General features: G+C 47.4%; 1 protein-coding gene across 4 annotated transcripts in view; it reads left to right on the top strand.

The window, feature by feature from the left end:
* The first annotated feature begins 713 nt into the window (after positions 1 to 713).
* Positions 714 to 27,291, top strand: part of IKZF3 (IKAROS family zinc finger 3) — a 37,525-nt gene continuing 10,947 nt past the window's right edge. For 2 of the 4 annotated variants that reach the window (XM_075443762.1, XM_075443760.1), the window contains exons 1-6: positions 714 to 783; positions 5,822 to 5,875; positions 7,124 to 7,234; positions 20,128 to 20,388; positions 21,087 to 21,254; positions 22,976 to 23,092. In XM_075443762.1, the coding sequence (XP_075299877.1) occupies positions 5,836 to 5,875; positions 7,124 to 7,234; positions 20,128 to 20,388; positions 21,087 to 21,254; positions 22,976 to 23,092 (697 nt within the window). In that variant the 5' untranslated portion in view covers positions 714 to 783; positions 5,822 to 5,835. Of the gene's footprint in view, positions 784 to 1,067; positions 1,125 to 5,821; positions 5,876 to 7,123; positions 7,235 to 20,127; positions 20,389 to 21,086; positions 21,255 to 22,975; positions 23,093 to 27,291 lie in introns of those variants that run through there. The other 2 variants (XM_075443761.1, XM_075443763.1) reach the window with 2 other exon arrangements.

The raw sequence follows: 27,291 nt of genomic DNA, 5'->3' as shown, positions 1-27,291 counted from the left end.
TCCAGCCCTGACCGTGCCGTGGTGCGGGGTGACCCCATAACCACTGACCCAGCTGGGGATCTGTGCGGTCACCCGGCTGCCTCGGCCCTGAACACGGCAGCACGCCCCAGCCCTCGGGGTACGGCTCCTCCGCTTAGGGCTGGTTCATTGCTCCTGGCGCTGCTCCCCGTGCTCCCGCTCCTGGGGCTATCCCTGCTGAAGGACCTGCCATGGCTTCTGCACCCGTGGAGCCACCTCTGATGGCGGGGGAAGAGCTTGTCTCCCGTGGAGCGGGGTGCTTCCTCTGCAGCGGAGGGATGCTTTCCCTAACGCAGAGGGATGATTTCTCTACAGCGGAGGGTTTCCAGCGTTCGGGTCTGGCCCCTCAGCGCGCTGTGCCAAGCAGGGCTGCTCTGGGCTCTGCCTCTCGGGGGTTTCTTCCCGCCCGCCGTGCACCGGCCGTGGCCTCTGGGCTCCCGGGCTGGAGACCCTCTTCGCCGTCCGTTTGTCCCGGGAGCGCGCCCGGGGCCCCCCGCACCCCCAGACCCGCACGCCCGGCCCATCCCTCCCGCGGGGCTGGCTGTGCCGAGCGGCCGTCCCGGGGCAGCCCCGGGGCCGGGTCGGCTCCGCTCTCCGCCGCCCGGCGCCGCTCTCGGCCCGCCCAGCGCTGCCGCCGCCGCCCGCGGGCCGGATGTGGCGGGGCGGCGGCGGGAGGCGAGGCCGGGCCGGGGAGCGGCGGGGAGCCCCGCGGGGAGCCCCGAGGGCGGCCGGGCGGCGCCGGGACCCGCGGCCGGAGCGGGGCAGGTGAGCAGCGGCCCCGGGCCGGGCTGGGGCAGGGGGCGGGCGCTGCCCCCCCCCCCCGGTCGCTTCCCGGCGGCTCCCTCCGCGCTGGCCGCCGCCAGGTCGCAGGCTCCGGAGGGGGAATCGAATCGCGAGGTGCGGTGAGAGGGGCAGCGCCCGGGGCCTCCCCCCCGTCTCCGCATCGCTCCGCGGGGGACCTCCCGCATGCCGGGCTGCTGCGGGGCGGACCCAAGGCGCGCTGGGGCCGGTTCGTTTGCGGGAGCTGCCCCGGGGAGCAAAACCCACGCTGCGAGCTGACCCCGGGCTGCGGGGGAGCGAGCTGCTGGAGAAGAGCGCGGGTACCGGTGCGTGCACCGAGCCTGGCAGAGCAGCGCTGCTGCGGGGGTGGATGCTCCTCTTCCAGCTCCTCGCTTTGAGGGCTGGAGTTGAGATTCTGCTGTCTCGCAAAGGCTTGAGGGGTTTGGTTATTGGAAGTTAGATGCAGTTGTCTGTTTAAAAATGCGTTCTCCTCTGCTACAGGTTTTAAAAATGTTTCCATTTAAATATTTACTCTCATAGAATCTGAATTAACTGAGACTATCACTGCTTGAGGGATGGAGCTAATGTTTAGAAAGAACGGGTCTGGTGGCAGCTTGGCGCCTAAAAATGCAGCCGCATTTTCTTGATCAGGTCGGGACCACTGTGTATCGCTCGGGGGAGAAGAAAGCTCTTCGGGCATATCAGCAATTTTAGTCTCTGGTTAGAAAATAAGCATGTTTCTGCCACTACAGCTGGGATTATTTGAGAAGTCTCTTTTTTGTGTTCCTATTTCTTGTACACTTAAAGCCGACATGCAAACCATCCTTCAGATTTTAGTTCTGTTTGTGGGGATTAAGAGGCTCAGTTAATGTGCCTGAGCTTGTTGTGTTTGGGATGAAGTTAAGGTAAGAGACAGTGATACACTGCATTATCTCTGGATGCAGTAACTGCTAGCTGTCTCTGTTTTCATGGGGCTCTGGAAAGGTGCACTTCCACTGGAGTTGATGGGAAATTTGCCACAGAGGACAACGGGGTGACACTTCTGTCCTCAGTGTGCTCTGGGTAAGGAGGCTCAGCACAGTCACTGACCGGGAAATGGGCACTGGCAAGAGAAGGAGCTTGAAACCTAGGTCTAGGAAGCCAAAATCTGCAGTCTCCTGGGTTGTATCTCTCTGTGACTGGCTTGTTTTCACAAAGATCACAAGAACTGACCTCCTGCTGTTGTTTCCGTGTGCTGTGGTGGGATGAACATGTTGGATTGCTGGCAGATATTCCGCCGTGTTCAGGAGGTCATATACAATGTGAGAAAAAAGTTACCCTCAGTAAGACGTTGCTGGTGAGGGTTTCTTCCCAAAATGACACATGCTCTTCAAATGCCTGTGCCATTTCAAACGTTACATGGCACTTAAGAGCAGCAAAGCATTAGGGACTCTGTTATTAAAGGTGCAAAGAGTTTATGTGGTCCAGGATCCTTCTTCAGCAAGCCGTGGAGACTGGAGATGCTGAAGGAGGCCATTCAGTGGGGAAGTCAGGTAGGCTGTCCCTCCGTAATGGTGCAGAGCGGCCTGACGGTGAAGAACCGGCTGGGGTGAGAGGTTGGCTGCTGTGCAGAGCACAGGCACTGGCTCCGCGGCGAGCGGGCAGGGATAAGGCTGTGGGGGTCTACCTGTAGGGCAGGGCCAGGATTGGCGTGTGGTTTGGTTTGGCTTGCTGCTGCCTCTCAAGACGGTGCAAAGACAAGGAACCGAGCTGTGTTTGCTCCATATGCTGCGACAGAAGGACTAAGAGCATATGGGATTGAAAAAGATGTCCCTTTCGCAGTGCTGTTGGGTTGAAAACTGCAGCTGGCAGTAAAAAGGCAATGTTCTGGTTTTCACTTTGGAGGCAGACAGGTAAGGTTATAATAATTCGAGACGTACCTCCCATTCTGTTGGCTACAGCTGTGTTGATGATAGAAGGGTATTAGTGTTATCATTGGTTTGAAAAACATCATTTTTAGGGGGTTAAAGTAGAGGTAGGCTGTTTTGTTGCTCCTATTAACTGGTCAAATACCAGGATAAAGCATTAACACAGTTACGTATTAAAATGCTATAGCACTTTTTTAGCAAGCTATTTGAATATTTTCTGTCACTTTGCCCATTGGCGTAGAATACAGGATGGCAGAGGATTGGTTTCAAAAGCACACGAATTTTACTTCTGCTTTGTAAATGAACCTCGGGCGTCAGCTGTGGCACCTGCAAGCCAAGCCTCTCCTTTCCATGCACCCTAGGCAGTGGATCTCTTTGAAGCTTGGGAAGACTAACGTGTTCTGTAAGTGATTTCCCGTGTTGTGCTTTTCTGAATGTTAGGTAGAAATACGGTCTTATTTGTACGGAGTCGGGAGTGGAAGCTGCCTAGACCTTCTCCTTCTAGCACACTTACGTGACTCAGTGAAGGATCTGGCTTGAAATCCTTTACTCGGGAAAGAGACCTGAGGTTAAAAATTAAGAGACCACTAAGACTGTAAGAATCTGCTTGAGACCAGTATCATAAAGAAACCAGGCACGGATGAGTAGGTGCTGGAGGCTTGAAAGTGGTACAAAGACTGGGATATTTCTCCACAGAAAAGAGCAATGTTGTACGGTGCGTTGTTGTTCTGCCCTCTGCAGAAGGACTGCCCTGCCCAGCAGCCCGTCGTGGACAGGAACCTGTCACGCTCAACCAAATGGAAACAAATACGCAGAGGCGATCTCAGGATTAAACGGATGAGTGTCGGGGGGCTGTGGCGTGGTTCAGGCAGTACCGTTCTCCGGCAGGTTATCCCGCAGCTGCGGCCCCGAGGTGCTCGGAGCGGCCGGCTGGCTGACGGGTGTTGCACCGAGCCCCGTGCAGAGCAGCTCGCACTGATGTCATTTACCCAGCAGCGACAGCAATGCAGGCGTCCGGAGAGGGGTGACAGCGCTCGGGAGATGTCCCGGGGAGTACAGCGGTTTCCAAAACACTATAGTCACGCAGGGATATTGGCAGAGGTGTCTGGTTTGAAGGAGTCACGTAGGGGCTCCAGTTCTGCGTTTCAAGACCTCCTGGCAACCCCGGGGAAGGCAGAATTGTTGCAGAGTTTCCGAGCCACCCCTCTCCCCCCACCCAGCAGCACCCTCTTTGCTTAGTGCTGGGGCTTCGACCAGTTCAGTGCTTTAGCACCCAAACGGGGCAGCTGCATAGGATTTCAAAATGCAATTAAAATCAAGTTCGAGTATTAAAGAGTAATGGGGATTTCATTGTCTTGCCCAAAGCTTAATTATTTGCACAATTACAAGGCTTTTTGTAATTTCAGTATATTACTACAATGCAAACTTGAAATCCATACTAGAGAGATTGTTGTTCATGTACCTTGTGTTTGCTGCTGGCTCCCCGCTGTTATTTGCAGTATAAATTGGTCTGTTTGCTACTTTGTACCTCACTTTTCCTGCTATGCTTAAATGAAACAAGACAAATTAAGAGCTGTAACTGTGGATTTCCTTGATCTTATTTATTTGTTTTAAAAAATACAGTTTTAGTAAATATGTGAACTTTTTGTTATTTCATTCCATGACTGTTTCTGACAGAAGGCAAAATTTTTAGCTCAGTTAAAAGACACTTAATGAAAAGCTTGCACTCATGCTCAATTTGCATGAGAGGATAGGAGCTCTGATTTAATTTTAGGATACGTTTCATAAGTGCTAATAGCTTAACGACTTGTCTCCAGTCAGGAGTTACACCCTGAGGAGCTCAGGCCACTCCTGGGTGGCTTGAATCGTGACGAAGTCCATCCTCATGCTGCACTTTAGTAATTGCTAGTTAAGAGTAATGGGAACTACATGCACAGGGTGACTCTTAGACCCGTTGTTGAGAGATGGGAGCTGAAAGCTGTTATTTGGGAGACAACAGAACCATTAAAAGCCCTTTGCTGGATGGTTCTGTTGTGGCTTTTTTCCCTTCTCCGAGTTTGCCTGTGTTTTGTCGGACGCGTCAGCCCAGCCTCTGTCCCTGCAGTTTTTTGGATGGCCTCGTCTGCTGCTAGGCTGCTTTGCAGCAGAGTGAGCAGAGCTTTATATTTTGACGTTGCGGAGACCACAGAAATGTTCCATACTCAGTGGTGGTAAAGATAGATAATTACGGGGTAAATGTCACTGGTGGTTAACACCTCCCAGCCACGGCAGCTGTATTTCTGTTATGTAACTGCCAGGCAGGAATTTTGTGAGTCCTGGAGCTGTTAATTTTTATGTTCAAAGATGATGAAAGATTTTCTGGTATGTAAAAAACGGGGAAAAACAGCTAGAGGAAAGAAAGGAGGAAGGAAGCAGGTGGCTGTGGTACTGTTAAGAAGATCAACTCTCCTATCAATGAGCTCTCAAGGCAGCGAGCAGAGACTTCACCGGGCAGGTCAGCGCTGTGCCCCCCGCGGAACTCGCCAGCCGCAATCTGGGCGCTGGAGCGGGGAGCGTAGACACCCGCAGCTGGTACTGCCTTCAGAGCGGTCTGCGGAGCGCTCAGCGCTGCTGGAGACCAGGCCACACAGGCAGTGCTCTCAAATTTTGTAAAAGTTCCTGACTTTTGATCCCTATCCGAATTTCTAAACGGGAGCTGGACTTGCATTCCCGTGAAAACCAGATAGATCTTCTGAAGATAATAGGGTTTTCCTTTCGTGTTGGAAAAGGAATGTAAAAACATCTTGTAGTTTGTGCTTTATAGAAATTTACTTCATACAGAGTTACTGCCGCTATGCTGTGCTCACACGGTGCAAAATGAGATCGTAAATCGAAAGTGTAAGTTATTCTGTTCTGTAATTTTTTGAAGTTAAAAATAATACTTAATCCCTTTCCTGGGCACATGCCAGAAGTTGTACAATGAAGCATAACAATTATTTGGTATTTATTTCTTGGAGAATTTTTGGTTTTCAATTTTGCTTTCAGTCAAGAAAATGGGAATTTCTAAGATTGTAACAACTGTGTCATGAATGGTTCTACATGTTAAGCCACTCAGACTGCTCTTCCATCTTTTGCAGGTTCGCAGGCAGATATGGACCTGAGCAATCCTCAGGAACAGCCCATGGCTGCAGGTACTGCTCTTCCACCCTCTCTGGAAAACTTTAAATTTAAATGGAGAAAAATACATGAATTGCAGCTTGTTTAAATTCCCAGGGCACTGAACAGCACAGTCACAAATACAAAGATGAGCATTAAATGCAAAAAACAAACTCTAGAATTTAAATAACACTGTGAAAATTCAATATAATATTGGAAAATGACATTAAAGGGAAAAAAGACAGTGTAGTAGGAAACGAAATCTTTTTGGAAGAAAGCTGGAAGTTTCGGTTAGGGAAGCAGGAATAATGTGATTCTTTTTGTTGACTGCGTTTCTGAAAATCTGAAAAGAAACCTCTTGTGTGAGTTGGACAAGTGTTTTACTTTCTTGGTAATCAGAAAATAAAACTTTGTTCAGATCCAATGTAATATTTAGCTTGAGAAGGACTGGATTTTCTACTATCCAACTCTTCATAAGTTAAACAATTTTAACAGCAATTTCACAATATTGCTGTGAACTTTAAACATTCACAAGATTATTAAAAAAAAACACCGTCAGTTTTTTTTAAACAGCATACTGATCTGAAATTTACAGAAATATGCATAGTATTGAGTTAGTCAGCATTACAGATTTTATGAAGGAGGCTTTATTTGAAAAACTTCATCCAAAGAAGTTCCACTATAGTTAAAAATCTGGCTCTGTTTCAGAGAAGAGAGTCTTGGATTTCTGGGACGTACCGCTGCCGCAGTGCTCAGCAGAGGACTTTCCGATAATGTTGCTGGTGTTTAAGAGGATGTATGTGAAAGAAGCCGAGAGGGCAGCGGGGTTCGCAGGGCTTCGGGTTCAATGTGCCTGCGGGGCTTCCTGGCCTGGGGCCAGGGCGGTGAAGGTTTTGCCCCAGTGAACAAAGCAGAGCTGTGATCCCTTTTCCGTGCCCCGAAAAGCCTGCTTGCTGCCCTGCTAGCCGTGGTTGTCAGCATGCACATGCTCTGCGGAGGCACATATGCTGGGTTTTCTTCCTGATTTGTTGTCATTTAGAGCAACCTCCAGCATGGTTAAACCTGAGCAAAAGCTGTAGGCTTCGTTGCAGATGTGTGCTCTGTGTGAGAGCTGGTGTAGGGCTCTGGGAAGCCAATCCACGCGGCCAGACTGCAGCTGATGGGTCTGTAGGAAGGACATTGTGGGCGCTGGGAGCAGCTTTGGGAGTCTGCTGATACTTGAAGGTAATCACCTGGAAATCTTCTTGGAGCATAAATAGTTTGTTATTGGGGTTCTTTTGCAGAAGGACAGGAGGTTTTGACCGACAGTAATCTGCGCAAAGCCCAGGAAATGGAGAGTATGGACAATGCGGAAGATCTGAAGGAACACAGTCAGTCTAATGAAGAAGCAGGAGGTAAAGTGGAGACTGAATTCTGAAAAATAAGAGTTATACTTTGTCTTTTTATTAATCTGAATAAGCTGTGAGAGTGGTTAGAAAGTTTATTCTGGAGCATGGCTGTGGTTTTCCTGCATGTTTGTAAAAGGAATAACAATACAATGAGTCTAGAACGTTTCAACATGCTTTAAAGGAGGAACAACTGTTTTCCGTCAGGGAACCTCGCCTGCATTTTGCAAAGGTCACTTTTACAGGATCTGTGAAATATGGATAGCAAGATAAAAAAGCATGTGCGTACGGTGAGCTCTTTTCGTGTGTGTTGTAGCGTACAAATGCTTAAAAGTAGTTTGCATATGACAAATGCGTGTGTTAAGACTGCACTTCTTACTGAGGTTGTCAGGCTACTCTCATATCTGAAAAATAACTTGGAAATTGTTCTATTTTTGATTTTTTTTTGAAAGAAAGGGCAAGTTACCTCAAATTCATAGGACAACTCAGCCCTGTAGAATTTCAAACTGTAGCAGTAATCCTGTACTTTAAACCGTGGGTGAACAGAGGGTTGGTCAGTTTACCATGTTCATGGTTTCATTTGAACAGTAGAGCCTTCCTGTACAGCTCTGAAAGAAGACACAGGTATGAGTAGAATATTAAAACAGTATGCATATTTTTTTTTAATTTAAAAGAGGTCCTACATAAACACATGTTCCTTTGTATCTTTGAAAACTAGTAGGCCCTCTTCACAGATAAAAGATGAGAGAAGCAGCTCCTGGACTCAGCAATCTTACAGGCCATCAGAGTTCAGGACCTGTGTGTGTGTAGATGGCGCAGAGGTAGAGCAAGAGGCTTTGAACTTCTTCCTTCTGCTAGAAGCTCGACAACTGAAATCACAGCATTAATAAACACTCCTGCCAGTGAGCCGAGCGTGTTCATTTATGCCAGTTCTCAACCACAAACAGTGAAAAATGCTGCCTGCTGGAGGATGTGGTATCCGTGTGCTGGGGAGAGGACAGGCATTGTTTTACCAGTCTCGTGTTGCCTCTCAAGCACTGCATGTCCATGGCAGTACGGCAGTCTCAAGACAAATTACGTCTGTGGCTTTGGTTAGTAGTCTTGAGGTAGCGTTCGTGTATCACATGAATCAAGTAAATCGCGAAAGAATTGTCTCTGGTTTGGTTGCCCAAGTAGCTTTGGTTGTTCCCTATAACATTAATGTGATGACTTTATTGTGGACTAAAATGAAATGTTCGGATGTTAAACTTCTGCATTATTAGCAATTAAACTCATATCTATTTATTAACAAAGTACAAAACAACAAGAACCCCACAAGGCAGTGCTGCACTAGCAAGAGTCCATGGGGAGGGTGACATTACTCTCACCGAAGTGTCTACAGCTCCAGTGTCTAGAACCGTGCTCGTGTCTGGCCTTGCTTGAAGGTCGATGGAGAGCGAGCGTGCAGCTTTTCTGACCAAATTTGGCTGTCTGGCTTAGGATGAAACGCCTCGTGTCCCCAGAGCAGGTGCTACTTTGCAGGACTCCATTTGTATAGAGTCAGTGGAGAGTAGCTTAGTATAGATGTCTGCAGCGTAGAATCTAGCTTGGGCAGGTGAGTTCTGCTCTGCTGACCCTAAAAAGAGAAGTGTAATGTTTTTATCCACCTTGAGCCTTTTCTACATCTAAGACATCTGATCTCTCTTTCAGATCCCACAGCACACAACATTTGCAGCCAGATTCCCGCTGTTTGTCCAGCCCTTGTGCCGTTTCCACTCACACCAGCTCGCTTTTTACCTCTGCTTTCCCAGTGTCGCTGCCCTTCGCTCCTCTGTTCGCAGAGCTGTGGATGCAGGAGGCCGGGACAGGGTCTCTTGCACAAAGCCCTCGTTATTTACCATCCGAGAGGAGCTGCTCGAGCTTCTCCCCACCTTCCCATTCCAGGAGCACTGGCTGTGCTGCTTGCCTGCACAGCCTCATGGCATCAAGCAGGTCTTTTTTCTGCTTCTTGGCTGTCCTGTGCCCTTCAGCCTCAGCACCATTTCTCAGGCTCTTTTCCCTACATTGACGTCTGGTTCAACTTCAACCTTGTGAGAGAATGTTTGTATTGATACTGCTCTCATATACCATTCAGTTTTTATATTGCTGTTGATCTCTTAAAGTCTCTTTACAATTTGTTCTGGAATGTAGATACTGAAAACTTACCTCTCAAAGACAGTGCTATGAATGTCGGTAAAGCACAGGTCGCTCTCTGGTAGACTCCCTGTACCGTGAGAGCAGTCGTTCATTTTAAAGTAATGGGAACCTACTCAGTGCCACAGTGCTCTGTTCTTTGACTCTCCCTATAGGAATGAAGAGATGATTGCTAGGAGAAAGCTGTTTTAAATGTATGAAGAAGACAGGTACAGTGTCTCAGTGTAAAATGGTGCAAAATGAAACATATATGTTGTGTTTACTTCATTGCTTCACATAAAGTTCTCTGCAGTCATTCTTGTACCGGAAGCACAGTCAGTCTTAACTATTGAAGCACGCTGTGCTAGAACTCTAGGCTGTGCAAATATCAGTAGGTGCGTTTAAATTTCTTCCTAACCACAGCAGCTCAGTTGCTGTTGGATACTAGAATTCAGAAATACTCTTAGCTTTGGCGTCATGTCTGCTGTATAAATGGCAGGCCGACCGTAGCAGCTGCGTTAGTCACTGAGCAGTCCTGGCGGGTCCGTAACTATCTGTCTGACTTCGAGATAAGTGAAACCGCATTCTGACAGCGCTGCCCTGGTGGGAGTGTTATCGTTCGGGGATCGCTAACCCCGGTAAAAATGAATGTATAGTATTCTCCAGAATCGCGGAGTAGACATACCGTCAGCATCGGTGATGGCTCTTGGGAAATGGATGATGTCCTGCCTACGGCTGAAAAGTCTGTCTGTCTAAAGACAAAAAAATAGGCCCTATTTGGCACTTTTCCAGTTGTGATCACCGATACCCTCACTGCAGAGCAAATTTAAAGAGAAAGAATGACAAATGTTTGCGTGGTTCTCATAAATGTTAGCGTGAGCAATTCCACCTCAGTATCTTCACAGTTCATCGCTGAGGACAGCCGGCATCACAGAAAACTCTCCCTTTTTTTTTTATCCTGAACCCCTGCATGATCCATGCCTGCAGGGTTTGTTCCATCTGTTGCAGGCCAGCATAAGAACATGAGGCCACTGACTCATCAAGGGAGATCAAGCATTTGATAGCCTGCTTTCCACTGCCTTAATGTGTCTGTAACATGTTTTTCTTCAGTACAATTATGTCTGGTTTTTCCGTGTTCTGTCAAGCATTCATAGTAAGTACCAATCTCCCATTTTCTTGGACTGTACATTTTTTGTGTTATTAACGGGTGACACTAAATACATCGTGGGGACTTCTTCTGAGGCTTCGAGCAGAAGTTGCAGCCTGGTCAAATCTAGATGTTGTCTAACTCCAGTTTGGGGGAGCTTCTGATGTTGGGTCTGCAGAAAGCGGTACTGTGATGCTTTCAAAAGGCTACAGAAATTTTGTAAAGGCACTAAATAAACCAATGTATAGGGCTGAAATGTCATCGTAACCGGTGCTCATTTGGTATAAGGAAATCCACTTTTTCAGTGAACGGTTCTTTATTTGCACTTCTCCGAGCAGACGCAAACACGCTGGCTGACGCGTTGTTCGGTCAGTCGGTGTCACAGCTGCCGAGGTGAGATGCGACTCGACGAAAACAACTCAACCTGTCCCGTTCCGCACCCCTTTGAGAAGGGCGCCTGGCTTGCCGGGCATAGGGCGAACAATCAGGCAGAAGGCTATAGTAATATGTTAATTACAAGCTTGATGGAGAACAAGAAAAAAAAGATAAAAACAAACCCCCTTTTTTGCCTCAAGGGAATGGAAGCTGCATGCTGTGGTGCACATGGCGTATGCTCGCCTGCAACGACAAAAATACGCCGTTCCCATGGCGCTTCCTGTATCTGGTCTGAAAAGAGACAAGCAGTGAAATGGGGAGGAAGCGCTTAATTTCCCGTGCTTCTTTATGTGCCCCCAACACTGTTACCTTTGGCGGCTGAAGCTGAAGCATCCTGAATTTAAAAATTAAATAAAAAAAGCCACGTTCTTTCCTACAGGAGTCACAGTCAGGCGCGAGTGTGTAGCTGCACCTTAATTCCCTCGTCTGTTGAGGCAGACAACTTTTTCGCTGTTATGAATGCTAGCTAGCTTTCATGGTTGTGAAATAAAAAGAAATAGAAGCCACATTTGTGGTTTATGGATGCTAATTGCTGCTGCATTTAGGTGTGTGAAAGGGGGCGGTTGAAAGGCTGGAGGGAGACAGGAGGGGATGACAAACCCTCGCTTGGGCGCGTACTGAGGTTCCAGCGGTGCTGCTCGCACGCGCACTTATCTGCCTGAAGAGGAAGTGCCGTTTTTTATCAGAATATTACATCTCCCAAGCCCAGATCGAGCCCTGCCGCTCATGGGACTCAGGGGTTATCTCACAACATCAGCAGTGCCGCGCTGCAGAAGTTCACTGAACGGGGGATTTCTGCGAGTGTCAAACCCAGGCGCTGCTTAACCGTGCCGGGTCTCTGCCCCGCTGCCTGCGCCTGGGCTGAAAGTCGCGTCTGAGCGTTGTCAACAACAGATCCTCTTGACTTTGAGCTCTGCGGTGCTGTGCTGTCAGCAGCGGGAATGCTACCAGGCACGGTCGGTGACATCGACATGGCACCGGTGTCACCGCAGCCTGGCAATGACTGCCAGCAGCTTCGACTGTTCCGTCCAGCACCAGGGCTGGTACCGAGACTCGGATGTTCCAATGACCTTGAAATGATCCCAAAAGTGCCGCTATTTCTTATTCTAATTAACCCATTATAGTGAGCAGAACACAGAATTTGCTTTTGAGATATCCTGACTATCGGTGTAGGCCATCGGGCAAGACAGGGTCTGGAAGGAGAACGGGTGCACTGCGTTATTCGACAGATGGTGGGCTCCTTTCCGTAGCTTTTAAAACTGCATTTTTCTTCACTTGTTCTACAATGAGTATCTCGGATTCGTACAAAATAATTCCTTGAAATTAAGAGTGAGAGAAATACTTACTCCTTTGGCATCAAAGTAAAATCTAGTCCAGGGCAGAAGAGTTGTGGTGTGTTCCCTCCTCACCACCCCCAGCAGGAAATAAGTGAAGATGAAGAAAACGGCCCTAGGAGCTTGAATCACATGTCATTGTAGAAAATAATCCATTTTTAGAAGTATGGGTTGGTGGAAAGGAAATCAGTTAATTAGGATGACTCACGTTTTGCCCCCAAACGAGGCTGTTCATTTGGCACACAGAGTCGAAGGGGCAGGTTTACGACGTTTTGTGCTGCTGGAAAGCGATCGGAAAGCAGAAATAAATCCACCAGAGTCAGAACTTGGCTAAAGTGCAGCAAACGGTTCCATGAGCGTTGGAATTGATGAAACTCAGTTTCCAGAGGGCTGGTGTCTAGTTGTTGGCTGACTTTTAATTGGATGATGCAAGGTTTGCGTCGTGTGCTCGATGCCGTGTTTCGCTGCTGGTACCTCGGGCTGGCTTTGCTGCTTCCTCGACACCGTCTCCCATCACGCTGCGTCCAGGCACTCCAGTGCTTGTTCCTGGTTTTGTTCCTTCTGCTGGAGCTGGTACGGACTTTGTTAGTTTGGAGCTCGATTCCACATATTCGTGCTGAAGGGAGTGTAGCTGCACCTCACCTGCTGAGCATGCCGGGCACGCTGGCTGTTTCCCTGCGGCAGCAGCACCCTGTCCAGGAGCGGCCCTGGGAGATGCCGGGGCTCCCAGGCCGTCTGGAGGCCGCTCGTCAGGGCAGAACAATTCCCCGGAGCCTTCCTCCCTGCCAGATAGGAGGGGATTTGGCGTGCGGGGCTGGACGTTAGGAAGGGAGCACAGAGTGGACGCACACGCTTCTGCAGAAGAGCAGGCTAAAAGTGAAACACAAGTACTCAATGATATAAACCTCGGTTTGGAGAGAATGTACTTGTAATCTAAAATTCAAGTCTTGGAATCTTGGTTATTTACTACTGGAAAATTTTTATAGTTGAATCAAATTCATGCGCTTAATTTTGTGCAGATTGTGGTGTTCAAGGACTTTGTGCGATGTCTTAACCAAGCTCCTGTCTTCGGTTTGTAGGCGTTAAAATTCCACTGATGCTTGTCACAGATTTCCCTGTTTTTCAGATTATTATATTTTCTCTTCATATTATATTTTTCTAGCATCAAGCACAAGTGTATATTGCATGGTAAGAAAGACTTTTGGGAGATGAATTAAAAAAGGCTAAATGAAAGCACACGTGCAGCTTCTGAGCTGTGCAGTTCATCTGAAGCGGCAGCTGACCAGAGGCGCCCGTGCCTGAGTGGTCGTATCAGCAATGGGTCCCTGGATGTAACGAATGAAGGCGATGATCGGAACTTCACACGTGGCCTTTCTCAGTCTGACTGCTAGGTCCAGATGTTCTCTGATTAACTGTCTAATTGAAGTCTGATTTAACGGTTGTGAGTGTATCTGCCTTTCTGGACTTCAGGAATTGTCATTTTAGAAACGTGTTCTATGAGTGATGTTACCTTAACTGTAACAGAAGGGAAGAGCTCGTACAGTTTCATTTTTTTCTGTGTTTTTTTTCTTTTTTTTAAGAGGGTGACTTTAAAGAAATGAAGATTTGAACAGATAATATTAACAGGTGTCATAAATGAAACAAAATTCATCTGGGAGAGGCTTTGGAGAATCTGGGCACCGTAGGCACAGGGTGCGGGATGGCGTTTCCTCTGCTCCTCCGTGCTCCTGTGCAGCGCTGCGGGTGTGGGCAGAGAGGGAAAATGGCGAGCTGTTGACATTTTTTTTAATCAAAAAAATAAAAATAAAATCCCGTCATCATTTTAGCATAGGACTAACCATAGTTTTCTAGCCCCCGGTCGTATTGCCTCAGGTAAGGACGTTCTGCTCCCCCAAATTCTGTTTGTGGTGTCAGTGAAATGCGTGATTTCTCCTTTCCTCCCCTAAGCCACAGCCTGGTGCTGCCTGGTGTGGCTCTGCGGGCACCCTGTTTACCTCCACCTTTGGCAGCACCCGCTTTTGGAGAACATTTTTCCTTTATCACTGTTTCTGTTGGTATAACTTTAACATATTTTGGAAACTTTTTGAACGAAAGTCCTAAGAGCCCCACTAGATTGTTACTAGGTAGAAATTGGCAATAGATGGGAAATACTAGGTATGAAGTGATAGATTTACACGGGAATGTAGAGCTTTGTAAGAGAAATCCTTGTATTTGGAGAAGGTGCTGTAAGAACCAGTTATGTAATTTAACTTTCCTGGCTCACGTGAGCTTGGAGAAGAGGACTGTTGTTGGGTTTTTTTCAGGGTTTTTTTTTTTTGTTGTTATTATTTATCTAGCTGTACAATTAATTACACTGTGTTTTAATGATAGAAAGACACTGGTATTAATGAAGTAGAAAACACATATCCTCCGAGTGCTTGGAAAATGCTGCCTGCTTTGGGGTTTTTTTCCTTCCAGTTCTCAGTGCTGCATTTCAGTTTGAATTGTTTCTATTTTTGTTTCAAGTCACAATAAAAACAAGGAAGCTCATTAGCGCAGAGTGTGCACTCCGCCGAGGGGAATTACACAAGTTTCGCTCCTATGATTAGAAGTGAAGTTTCCACCAGGTGCCCCCTGCACCGGCTGAGTTAGGAGTTACCGCTTGGTCTGGGATCTCGCCGTGTCGAAACAAAATAGGTGCTTGCGTGTTGCATGAAAAGGGTCCTGAGCAACAGCGCTGAGAAAATACTGAAGGCAGAAAGATGAAATGAGATGACAGCCAGCACATCTGTGTCCAAGTCGTCATTTTTAGTGAGGCAAGGCAGTGAAATGGGTGGATTTCCAGTGCCGCACGCAGGGCTTGGGATTTTCGGTGCAGAGGAGTTGGCGTTGGCATGCCGGGGCCCAAAAAGGGCCCCCCGGCCGCGGGGCTCCCGGGCGGGCGGAGGCCGGTGGCGAACACGCGGCACGAGAGGCTGCACGGTTATTGGCAGCGCGTCTTCGTCAGCGACACTGCCGCTACGGCCCAGCTGAGGGCTGGTGCTGCTCCTCGGTGATGGCTTCCGCCTTCGCTGGCAAAGAACAATCTCAGGAGAGCATCGCTGCTGTTGTCGCTGGAGTCGGTGGGATAAACAAAGCCAGGCTGGGCCAAAAAGGCTTGGACTCCGTGCCCTTCCCTGGAACTGGTATCTGCAGTGGTGCAGAAGACAGACGTGGGGGAAAGTTGCCTGATCTCTGCCTGTGGTGCCTCCATTAAAAAAAAAAAAAAATCTCATGTTGCCATTGTGTCGCTTCACGATTTATAATTCCCCATTATTTATAGCCTCCACATTTTCAATATATACATGTATGTCACATGTAATTATTTTCTTCTTGTTATTTAAGCAAAAAAACTCAGGTATGGCTATTTTTTTTCTCATTTTTTCCCCCTCAGTTTATAATTTTGATGGGATGTACTGCAAGCCTCTCTTTATTCATTAAGGAATATGGGTGTTTTTTAATTCACGACAGATCTTCCCCCACAGTGCATTAATTCCGTTGTAGAGGTGTTTTTCATAAACACGCAGGATTCTGACTTGAATTTGGAAACTCCGCTGACTTTTTCCGTTTCACCACGTAGGTCTGTTCTGTTTCAGGCTGCGTTAGGTGAAGGAATCTCGCCTGCTGGCAGGGGACCGCCTCTAGTGCGCGCATGCTGGGCTTTGGGCTTATACTGGGATGTCTGGGGACGGTTTGTGGAGAGAACGGTGAGGAATCAGCAGTTAATACCTGTCAGGTCCAGGTAGTCACAAGAATCCGTCAGCAGGCGCACGTATCGACTCCCTTCTTCTTCCTCGGCATCTGAATCCGATTAACAGCTGTCAAAACCTGGTAAACTATTGATATGCTTTCACAATTTGTTTAATTGGATAGTTAGGAAATGGCATACAAGGAAAGCTTTTCTTTTTCCTTTTTTTTTCTTTAGTCTGGCTGAACATCTGTAGCATTAGGGGCTCATTATCTCTGAATTGGCACAGCAAATCAGCAGCGTCGTTAAAACGCCACATTAAGATGATTAAGTTTCTTTGTTATCCAGTTGACTTTTTGCATGTGCTGAGGATTTCATGGTTATGACCCCACTCCTTGTAAAACACTTGAGCAACATCACCCTTTCGTGCCGTTGTCTTTAATGGCTGCTGGGTTTTATTCTTTGCGCTTTTCAGAGCACTGCTGGGAAACTTTGCTTAACAACAGTACAAAACCTGTGTTCTTTGCTCTATATTTGATGCCAAGGCCTTGGATTGAATATAGTAATCGGGGAGTTTTCTGAGACTTCCTCCTAGAGAGGATAGCAAAGATAACACTCTAGCTTGTCCTAATTGCTTGCTGCTGTTGACGTCTCGTTTTATTCATGCATTTTATAGAACATACACGAGCGCTGTTCGTGTGGTGACTCAGTCCGAAGGTGCCGCCACAGCTTTATTTTGGATTTTTTCCAGAACCCATTGTTTTTACAGTGTTTCAGGTGAAACAAAAATATTACTCTGGAGTATGTCTTTCATCTTGTGATCATCTCCCCAGGAAATGAAACCATGTGCATCAGCCTGAACGCATCACCCTGCTGCTTTGTTGTGTAAAAGCTACAACATTTTTTTCTGCAGTGTGTATTACCTTCGTGAACCGCCTCAAGAAAAACAGTTCCCTGGGTTGGACACCCTGAATGGTTTTTTCATCTTACAGCCTCCTCACTGTCCTAAGTGTAGGAGAGATGATAGCACTTCTTTCTTCAACTGCCGGAACTTTGTGAGTGTTATTAGGGATAATTGTGTTTTTCCTCAGTTAAATTTCCTTCTTCTACTTGAAATGAGAGCCACCTTCCTCTTGGTTAAGGTGGAGCAGCCTGGAAACTCCCTAATCTCATTAAAATATGTTGATATGGGTTTGAAGTGACAGATACAAACCTTTCCACACAGCTGCCAGTCTCCTGATCTCACAGGATTCCCTGGGCGTGCCAGTACACAGAGCAGAATTCCGGGCTGAAGAAGGAATTTGGTTGTTTCAGACCTCTGCAGCTGCTTGGGTAATTTTAGGCTGAGCCGTCTTTTCCTCAGACTGCTTTGCACCAAAGCGTTCTGCTGTGTCGCTGTCGGGAAGGCAGAGGAGTCTCTGAGCAAGAACAGGTGAGTCAGGACAGAGACATTCCAACCCTTCCAACATTTATTTGGTTAAAAAAAGCCTCTTCCCTGGTGGCGTCAGCTGCCTGTCGTTCTCAGTCATCAGAAGGTGAATTTTTCCCATGAGGTGCCTCAAGTGCCCGCAAGCCTGGAGCTTTGATGGGATATCACTGGCAGCTGGGGGAGGCGGTGGTGGTGGAAAAGCCTCTACCAGAACTCAGGTGCATCCTTCTCTGTTCCTACAAGCAAACACAAGTATTGCAAGCAGTCAGCATGCAAAATGGAAAATGCAGAGGTGATTATTTTCCGCGGCGGAACCACAGGATAGCTCACCTAGCTGGTGCCACTCAGCAAGCGCTTACCATGGGGAGCCCACGCCAGCGTTCGTGCTGTGCTGCACCGGCACTGGCGAAACTCTGTGCAAGAGTGAAAAGCTGTGAGCCATGGACTCGTGGTGAGAAACAGTAGAAAACGGTAAAATCTGCTCCGTTGGAGGTTACAACTGGTTCTCCACTGCTAAGCAATTGCATTTGATGCAGACGAAAGGTGAGACGTTGAGTAGAAAGTGGGAATTGAAATTGTTTCTGAAAGTACCAGCCAGGTGCAGCTGCAGGGTGTGCTTCTTTTTACCGCACTGGGCAGGATGTAGCACATTATTTTGGAACTGCCTCCTGTTGAGAGGGAAAAAAACCCAACCAGCCAGCCAAAACCCCTCTTGTTTTGGAAAAGAGGTGCTGGTGAAAGCTGCTTGCAGCAACTGGCAATAATATTTCCTTAGAGGGATGGAAATGGCTGCATAGAGAAATTCTGAAGGAGTCCCGATCGCAGGATCACCCTCGTGCCTGGAGACCTGAAGCCGGCAGCAGGCGGCACCTGCAGAGGACACCCTGTTTCAGTGGAAGCAGGAATCCCCAGGGTGTGAAGCAGGGCTGGTACTGAAGAAGGTGCAGAGAAAAATGGCCTGTTTGTAGGTGAATCTGGACCTCCCCATGACCCTGAGCAAACACCCAAACCTGCGTGAACTCTTCTGGAACCGGGGTGGTTAGTCCCAATACCAAACTCTGAAAAATGTCAGTGATGGGGGGATAAAAACACACAGTTTTGGGGGAAAAAGCCATGCATCTGGTGATCATCAGCTAGGGAGAGCACCAAGAGGAATCCCAGAGTTTCCCACGCTACCATGGTTCTTGCACAGGGTGCAGAAATTATCACCCACTGGCTTCTTCCACCTCACTACAACCCAAAGTAAGATAGATTGGCTGGGCTTAGTGCAAACATTTAGGATAGAGGAGTGATTTTATCACTAAAATAGAGCTGAAGATTCTGTTTGCATGAAAGTATTGGTTGCCAGATCTTTATTTTTCAGAGCTGCTTTTATGTTGCCACCTCATTTTTGCTGTCACCCATTGTTTGTTCTTGGCATTTGATGTGGTTTATTACTCAGAACCAGAGCTAATACATATTCAGCAGTCCATCTTCTGTTCTTTGGAGAAAGGACGAGTGATTCGGTGCTGTATGTAACTGTCCAACCCTCGGTGTGAGAGAGGAGCAGGTGGCGAGGAGAACAATACTTTCAGACAGGAAGCTATGTGTGTGATCTCTTGGTGCTTTCCTTTGCTTGGTAGCTTGAGGCAGAACTGGGGTTTCAGCCATAGCCTAGCTCTTGTCTAGATGGAAAAGTGAGCTCTAAGCAGAAAAAAGCCATCCTGGTAATGAGTAAGGATTTAAATGCAAGTACTGGTAATGCTGGAGTTAATAGTGGAAAGGAAATTCGGCAGCGTAAGTTGGGAATCGTCAGGTGTTTATGTAGTGTGACCAGGTTGCTTACATTTTTACATGGGAGCATTATCGTCAGAAAATGATTAGCTACTTGTTGCATTCTCCTCTTGTCATGAAATTGCTTTGGTTTCAGGCAGTGTCGCTGGTTCGCTCTGGGCTCCAGGTCCAGGAGCCCACTCACAGGCCGTGGATGCTGGTCTGCCTGAGTCTTGGGTTCTTTGCCGCATACTCGCCATGTGTCTTTGGACAAATCTTTCAATTTTTCTGGGATAGATTTATGTATCAAGAAATCTTTGTCTATGCTAGTTTTGCTCGCATAGTAACCTTATAATGCAGGTATCAAGATAATCGGATGCCCCTCACACATTTGAGATCTTTGGATAAGAATTGCAATTTGCAAGTGAAAATTAGGATTATTGATTAGGCCTAACTGACGAGAATCTTTGCCAAGGGAGCACTGGAAGTCTTGTGCTGGACCAGGCATATTCCTTAGGCGTGTTTCAAGCACCAGAGGTTCCACAGGAAGGTAGAAGTATCCTTTTAATTTGCGTCTTTCTGTATTTCTAATTCACAGGAACAGCCCGAGACACTCATTTCTATAGGCTAATTGTGAGTTGTGGGAAAAAGTATTTGCTTTTAAATCCTGAATTGTGCCCTGTAATTGCAGGAGAAGTTTGTACTGTTGGTAATTAACAGGCAGGTCAATATTTTTAAAGGTTGTCTCATGGTGAGTGTCATTAAGTGTACGCAGCCCAGGAAGATTCATATCTGAACGGCATTGCTTAATCTCTGGATCTTTAAGTAAAACTTTTAGGACGATTGGTAATGTAATTTTATGTAAAGTTTGGTGAGTGTTTTGCCTAATATACTTCGCTGGGCCTAAGATGAGCGTTTTTTTCACTTTTGTGTTTGTTTTGCCTGCAGATGATGTGGTTAAAGTGGAAGGTGAATACAGTGAAAGAGAGGAGAATGCTTTAAATTCAGAGCCTGTGGAAAACCCAGAAGAATCTGAAATGCCTTACACCTATCCCAGAGAATATAATGAATATGAAAGCATTAAACTGGAAAGACATTCTGGCCCGTATGACTCCGTCAGGCCAGCTAGTGGGAAAATGAACTGTGATGTCTGTGGATTAGCCTGCATTAGCCTCAATGTCTTGATGGTTCATAAGCGTAGCCACACGGGTAAATATCCCTATATAATTCTTGTAAGAGCTGAATACTTAAAGGATAATAATGTGTCATCCAGACTACTTATTTTAAAAAAGGATACCAAAGTCAGGATTTCCGTGTTCTGTCCTGGATGCCCTGGGTGGTCTCTGGCAAGTTACTCGCTTTTCTGTGCCTCGCTTTACCCACCTTTCTGCTTATCAGGATTGGACGTTAGTAAAAGCATGTTTGTGGGGCATTTTAAGGATTTTGGATGAAAGGCACTATGTAACAGAAGTATTTCAGGCACAAAACACAAGTTTGATTGGTTTTGTGCTGCCGTTTCCAGTCTGTATCTGTATACATGTTTCTCTTTGTGCTATACTTTGGCAACCAACCAACGAGTATCTTAGGGTTCGACCTGCAGTAAGATAAGACTTTTTTTGTTTTGTTTTACTAAAAATTGCTAGTTTGTTGGAATCAGCCTCCTCCAGAACACTTATTTGCATGGAAAAACTGTACAGTGTTTTCCATAGCCGTACGTATGTTACAAGAAGCTCTGACAGCAGGGCTGCGTGTAACTCCCACTGAAGTCAGCGGAAGGGCTGCGGGTGTTTCTGTAGAAAGAAATTGATCCAGTATCTCATTCTTTCCCCTTCCAAAAAGGAAAGGGTATGAGGATAGCATGATACCCACGTAACCATTAAATGTCCTTTTTTGTATGTCATTTTAAGGTGAACGGCCATTCCAGTGTAATCAGTGCGGAGCTTCCTTTACTCAGAAGGGTAACCTCCTCCGCCACATTAAACTACATACAGGGGAAAAACCTTTTAAATGTCATCTTTGCAGTTATGCCTGCCAAAGGAGGGATGCGCTAACAGGTCACTTAAGGACACATTCTGGTAAGTGACTTCAAAGCCACTTCATGTGTTTCAGATGTGTGTCACTGGGACACTGGGCGTGGAAAATAAAGAGTCAGTCCGCAAAGTTTGCTCAGCCGCTCTCGTTTTGGAGAGTCGACCGATAGCAGTGACCGCTCGCTCTGCCTGCTGTGCTGGCGGAACCACCTCGGGACTCGGCTCCACTCTTAGCGCAGAGCGACGGGGCAGGGAAACGCGCTGTCACGGCTGCCTGCTGCGAGAAGCGGCCAGCCCCGCTACCTGCTGGCACAGAATGACTCCCTGCTCTTTCCAGATGAGTGGAGCTGGCTATGTCCGCAAGCTCCGAGTCTGAGGAGCGGCGTGAAGATGTGCTTTGCTGGGACTTCCTTCCCTTCCTCTCCCGAGCTGCTGGGATGGCTCGAGGAGCATCGTCCGGGGCAGCCTGGCTCTGCTGCCAGTTCACACCCCGCTGCAGCATAGTGCCTTTCATCTGAATCGCTTATCGTGCTCGACAAACACCAGGGCTTTTTCTCAAGACTGGTAGGGTGTTCCGTCCATGTTACAGACGGGAGCAGCGGAGGCACAGAGCTGAGGTGACTTGAATAACGAGCCAGATATGAATCGATTAAACTGAGTTCCCCCAGTTCTGCAAGAGCCAGGTTGTGCTTGCTCTTTGATTTGTGTATATCCTGTGTTCTGCAGGGGCCTAGGAAGAAAACATTTATTCTAAATGATAGATGTTATCTCTGCACTGCACTTCACAGAAAAAAAAGTTCAACCTCACAAAGAATCAAAGTTAAAAATGAGATTATCTGACAAGGAAAAACGAGATTCTGATTTAATCAAGACCCAGCACAGTGGTGGTGACTGTCCCCCACCAGCACAATGCTAAAACCATCACGCTTCAGACACATCGGGTGGTTGTTGTGACTGAAGTTTTCAGAGCTGGCTTACTAAACAGCGTAAAGAAAATCTCCTCAAGTGGATCACATAAAGAAGTGAGCTGTTGCATTAGCAGTAAGGAGTGTGGTCTCTCTGCCCAGGATACGAGGCAAGGCTAGCTATATTTGTGCTGTACGGGGATGATGTTGTGCCTGGGCGCCTTAGAGGACATCTGTTCACAAAACAGCATGGAGAGAATTTAGGGATTGCTTCCAGTCCTTGTGTACGAGGCACTGGGAAAGGCCGTGGGGAGATCTGGAGTTTCAAGCAGGTTTGCTTTAGCTGAAATGAATTAGGGACATAATGTGCTTTACAATAAATGCCTTTGGAAATGAAATGAACCTCACGTATGGCTTTGGTTTGGTTTAACTGCATCAGCTTCATGAAATCCTGGAAAAATTCTGTGTGGACAGGACCTAGGTCAGGCAGCCAGCACAGCTGCAGTCCCGGGTTCACCGCGGTACGGTTGGGCTTCCCTAGGGAAGTTACGCCAAGAAAAGCTGTCAGCTAGAGCGGGGCTCCAGGAACCTGAGCTCCTGGGAACAGCGTCTGGTGGCAAGTCCTCTGCTCTGCTGGTGCCGAGCTCGGGGGCTGAGGAGGGCCTGGCAGGAGCTCTGCATGTCCGGTGGGATTCGCCTTTACGGAACCCTGATTTGTGATGGTTACAGTGCTCATAAACTCAACAGAAACTTAAAGCGTTCCCCACAAGCTGAATATATGCTATGAGTAACTGTGCACTTGAGTGTCAGTGTTTTAGCAGTCTCCTGTGGTTATTTTATACCGCTCTCTTACTTTTCCAGTGGAGAAGCCGTACAAATGCGAGTTTTGCGGAAGGAGCTACAAGCAAAGGAGCTCGCTGGAGGAGCACAAGGAGCGGTGCCGTACTTACCTGCAGAATGCTGGCGTGTGCGAGGCTGGTGAGTTTGTCACATTGCAGTGGTTTGGGGGTTTTTTTGGCACCTTACGGTGCTTAAAAAAGGGCATCTGGTAAGCTGTGAATTCACAGCCTGAGAACAGTTTTTACTACAATAATTTTCAGTAACCTAGGGAGCTGTATCATCTTATAAAGGGGTCTGGTTTTATTCATCCCTTGGGCAACTAGTTAAAGGATGTTTTTATTTTAATCACTTTTTAATTTCACATTTACTTTGAATAAAACATGTAAAATACCTTGTACGCAGCATTTCCGTAGGTGACACGTGCAGCAAGTTAAATTATTCCTCCGTTATTGCTATGATGTGGTTTATTTTGTTGAAGGATTGGAAGCCCATGGTTGTTGATGACAGTTCTTTGCATGTCTCGATCGCTTTGGTGCTTCCTTTTCTTGAGAAGAAGACCTGCTGGTCAGAGTTGGTTAGAATTTGCAGAAGTTTTGGTGGCACGGATCTAGGGCGTGGAAATGGGGTGGCATCCTGAAGAGCACGGATAGATCAGCTCAGGAGGTGGTGCGAGGCGAGGGGCTGCTTTAAGGACAGGGCTGTCTTTGAACAAGGCTGAAGGTAAAATGCATCAAAACACAGTTTTTTCTTATTTTCCTTTTCACAGTCTCAGTGCTGCAGCTTTGAAAATGCTGTGGTGAAAAATAGCTGCCATAATCTTTGAGCCTGCTTCACCTGAATCTTTCAAATCCCCAAATGAACTGGTGTGATTGAAGCCCCCCAATGCGTCAGTAAGTCAGGAAAGATTTCCCGTTCCGAGTCAGGAGTGGTTGTGACCTCCCAAGAGATTGTGCAGCTGATAGGTGGCAGAGCTGAGGCTACGATTTCAGAGTTCAGGTTCCCATTCTTTTCCTAGGCAATCTTAAAAAAACAAACAACTACTTTTTAAGGACTAGAGCTTCCTAGTGACTGTGAATTTCAAATTGTATTTTCTTTTCAAGGAAGAGGCTAAACTGACTTTTCAGAGAAAAACTAAAATGTAAAGTTATCCTTGGAGACAAAGTTAACCAAGGCCCTTCAATAATAATTTAAAAAATTGACTTAGTGATACGATTATCAAGCAAAGACTCTGCAGGCATCATCGCAAGCCGGGCCTGAAAACCAGTGTGAAGCCCTGTTGACAATGGTGACAGCAGTGTGGGTGGGAGAGCCCGAACCCTGCGCAGCGTGAGGAGGTCAGGGTGTCAGGCTTTGTCACACATGCACACCCAAAAACCGCCATAACGAAGCAAGGATCTAATGAAGTTAGAGTTTTACAGTTTTTTGTGGACTGTCATCAGCAAATGACAGGTTTTGTGGAGCATTAGCAAAAGTAAATGGCGATCAGAACGTCAGCAAGTTTTGGTTTTTGTGAGAACCCGTACATGTTGTAACTGTGGTTTGACGTTGCAGCGCGTACTGCCATGATGACAATCACGCTGAGATGTCCACCGCCTGAAAATGGAAAACGTGATACCTACTGTAGATTTCTGCTTTTAAATGATTCTCATGGCTTAGAATAATTTCAAATAGCAACATTTCGCTTCTCCAGCATCTGCTAGGTTGTACGTACTGCAGTGGCACGGTGTGTCTCGCGTTGCTCACAGAGGAGATGTATGTTTCCTGTACGCCATGGTCTGGCTGCAGCCTAGGCCTGTTAGACCTTCGCACCTTGAAAAATATTGCAGTGTTTTGAGTAGAGTAGTAAATTTTTATGAAAAACAGCAACTCCAGTCTTGCTGCGGCATTTCCATTCCGTTCTCTGGTGTCAGCCCTCCGTTCGGTGACGGGGTCAGGGGGAGGGAAGGCTGGAAGGACCTCGGGAGGTCACTTAGGGCATTTGCTTTGGTTTTTCTCCCTAAGCGTAGCACTTTGCACTTGTGTTTAGTCAACATCGGTTTCTGATTTCTGACCACTTTCCTGCTTATCCACATCTGGTTGCCGAGAAGACCAATGGGATCTTGGGGTGCATCAAGAGGAGTGTGGGCAGTAGGTTGAGGGAGGGTCTCCTCCCCCTCTGCTCTGCCCTGGTGAGGCCCCATCTGCTGGGCTCCCCAGTTCCAGAAAGATGAGGAGCTACTGGAGAGAGTCCAGCGGAGGGCTACGAGGATGAGGAGGGGACTGGAGCATCTCTGCTACGAGGAGAGGCTGAGGGAGCTGGGCTTGTTTAGCCTGGAGAAGAGAAGGCTGAGAGGGGACCATTATATGCCTACAAATATCTGCAGGGTGGGTGTCAGGAGGATGGGGCCAGGCTCTTTCCAGTGGTGCTCAGCAACAGGACAAGGGGCAACGGGCACAAACTGAAGCAGAGGAAGCTCCATCTGAACCCGAGGAAGAACTTCTTCCCTCTGAGGGTGACGGAGCCCTGGCCCAGGCTGCCCAGGGAGGCTGTGGAGTCTCCTTCTCTGGAGATATTCCAGCCCCGCCTGGCCGCGGTGCTGTGCAGCCTGCTCTGGGTGACCCTGCTTGGGCAGGGGGTTGGGCTGGGTGACCCCCAGAGGGCCCTGCCAACCCCTGCCATGCTGGGATTCTGTGATTCTGTGATCACTTTAAATTTTGGTGCTTTTCTGGAGTCCTTGCAACCTTCTCGTAGGGAGCCATCTTTAAACGCAGGTATGTTCTACATGCCATCATCCAATAATTAATTAAAATATTGGAAAGCATCAGGACCATAGTAACCATTCTAGCAGCCTTTTAGTACAAGGTTTGCATGTTCCAGATGTAGCGGTGTGGAAATATCTCAGAAAGAAAGGTTTTATGTAACCAAATTGTTAGAGCGTTGCTCAGTCCCTGATAGCAATCTCTGGTCGCATTGTTCTCATTGCACAAGAACCCACCTCGCTGTTCCACTCTCCATTATTTACTGACCACAGAGAGATGCTACAGGAAGCAATGCCTCTAATTTCAGCTCTGCTTTGTACTTTAGGGGTTTGTTAACGATGCCCGCATGTTCTAAAAATTATACTCACATTTACGGTGTGACAAAAACCACACTATGGAAACAATTCAGCGCAGGCGAAATGATCGCGTGGTCGCGCTCTGGGCTGGGAGCAGAGTATCCGCTCTCTCTGCGTCTGCAGAATGACACGGTGGCTAGGTGACAGCACTGTTCTAGAGAGGTGGCTCAGCACCCAGCAGTTACAAGGAAGCAGAAGTGGTCTTTCATAATGGATAAATCAGGTTTGCACAGAGATTTTCTTCTGGAAGTGTGTTGTAAGATCACAACGGAGCTGCACACGGCGCTGAGGCGGGCAGCAGCGCTCGCAAGCAGCACAGTGGCATCTCGGTGGCAATCGGGGCTGGCCGTGGTCGACTGCTGATGTCGGCTGGGTGGAGATGTGACCCCGGGTTAGAAGCGGTCAGGACGTTGGAGCCAAACCCCATCCTACCACCGTGTGAGCTGCCACAGCCAGGAGCTTGGCTTCCCGTGCGACTCGAGGCACGTGCCAGAGCACTGCTCCCACCTGAACCAGAGGGAACAGGGGGGCTGGTTTGGTCTGCAGAGTTTCGCTCGGCATCCTTAGAGTTTTGCTGGTTTCTGGCCCTGCAGCTGAGCCGTTGGGAATATTTAGTTTGCAGGACGTTTCAGGATCACAGGGTGGAAATAGGTGAAGTGCTTTGGAAGTCTAGATTTTCTTTATATCTAGTTGTTTTTTCTCAGTGTAGCTTTGATCAAAGCGCTTGACCATTTCTGTCAGTCCAGCCTGAGATTTATTTTTAGATACATGCTATAGCTAGATAATTAGCTCTTTAACCTGATGTCACGCTGTGCAGTGGAATCATCCAGGCAACTGAAGAGGGAGACAGGGCATGATTATTTCTCTGTGTTTGAGAAGTCTTTAGAGAATTTTGAGTGATCAAAAAAATGTTTCCTAAATACTAAACATTATTGTTGGATTGTTTTATAAGTGATCCAGAAGAAAGAGGTGAGATAATTTTAAGCTAGCTTTTGGTCAGAGAGAGCAGTGTTGGGGGGGAGAACCAGCGTAACCCTCTGCGTCTCAGCGGGAGCAGATACCGTTTCCCTAAGGCTGCATTGTCAAAGACCTTTTGTGGCCCATAAATAGAGATTACTCTTTTTTTCTTTAGGAAAAATTGGCCATTAGCAAGGAGCAGAAAATCTTAATGTGAAAGAAAAAACCATCAGCGTTAAAATAAAATGTCAGACAGACATCAAGCTGGAAGATTGGTGCTTACAG

The sequence above is a fragment of the Opisthocomus hoazin genome, chromosome 26 (genome assembly GCF_030867145.1).
Source record: "Opisthocomus hoazin isolate bOpiHoa1 chromosome 26, bOpiHoa1.hap1, whole genome shotgun sequence".
Taxonomy (NCBI): Eukaryota; Metazoa; Chordata; class Aves; order Opisthocomiformes; family Opisthocomidae; genus Opisthocomus; species Opisthocomus hoazin.
The sequence above is the reverse complement of the archived record's forward strand: the minus strand, read 5'-3'. Positions and strand labels throughout refer to the sequence as shown.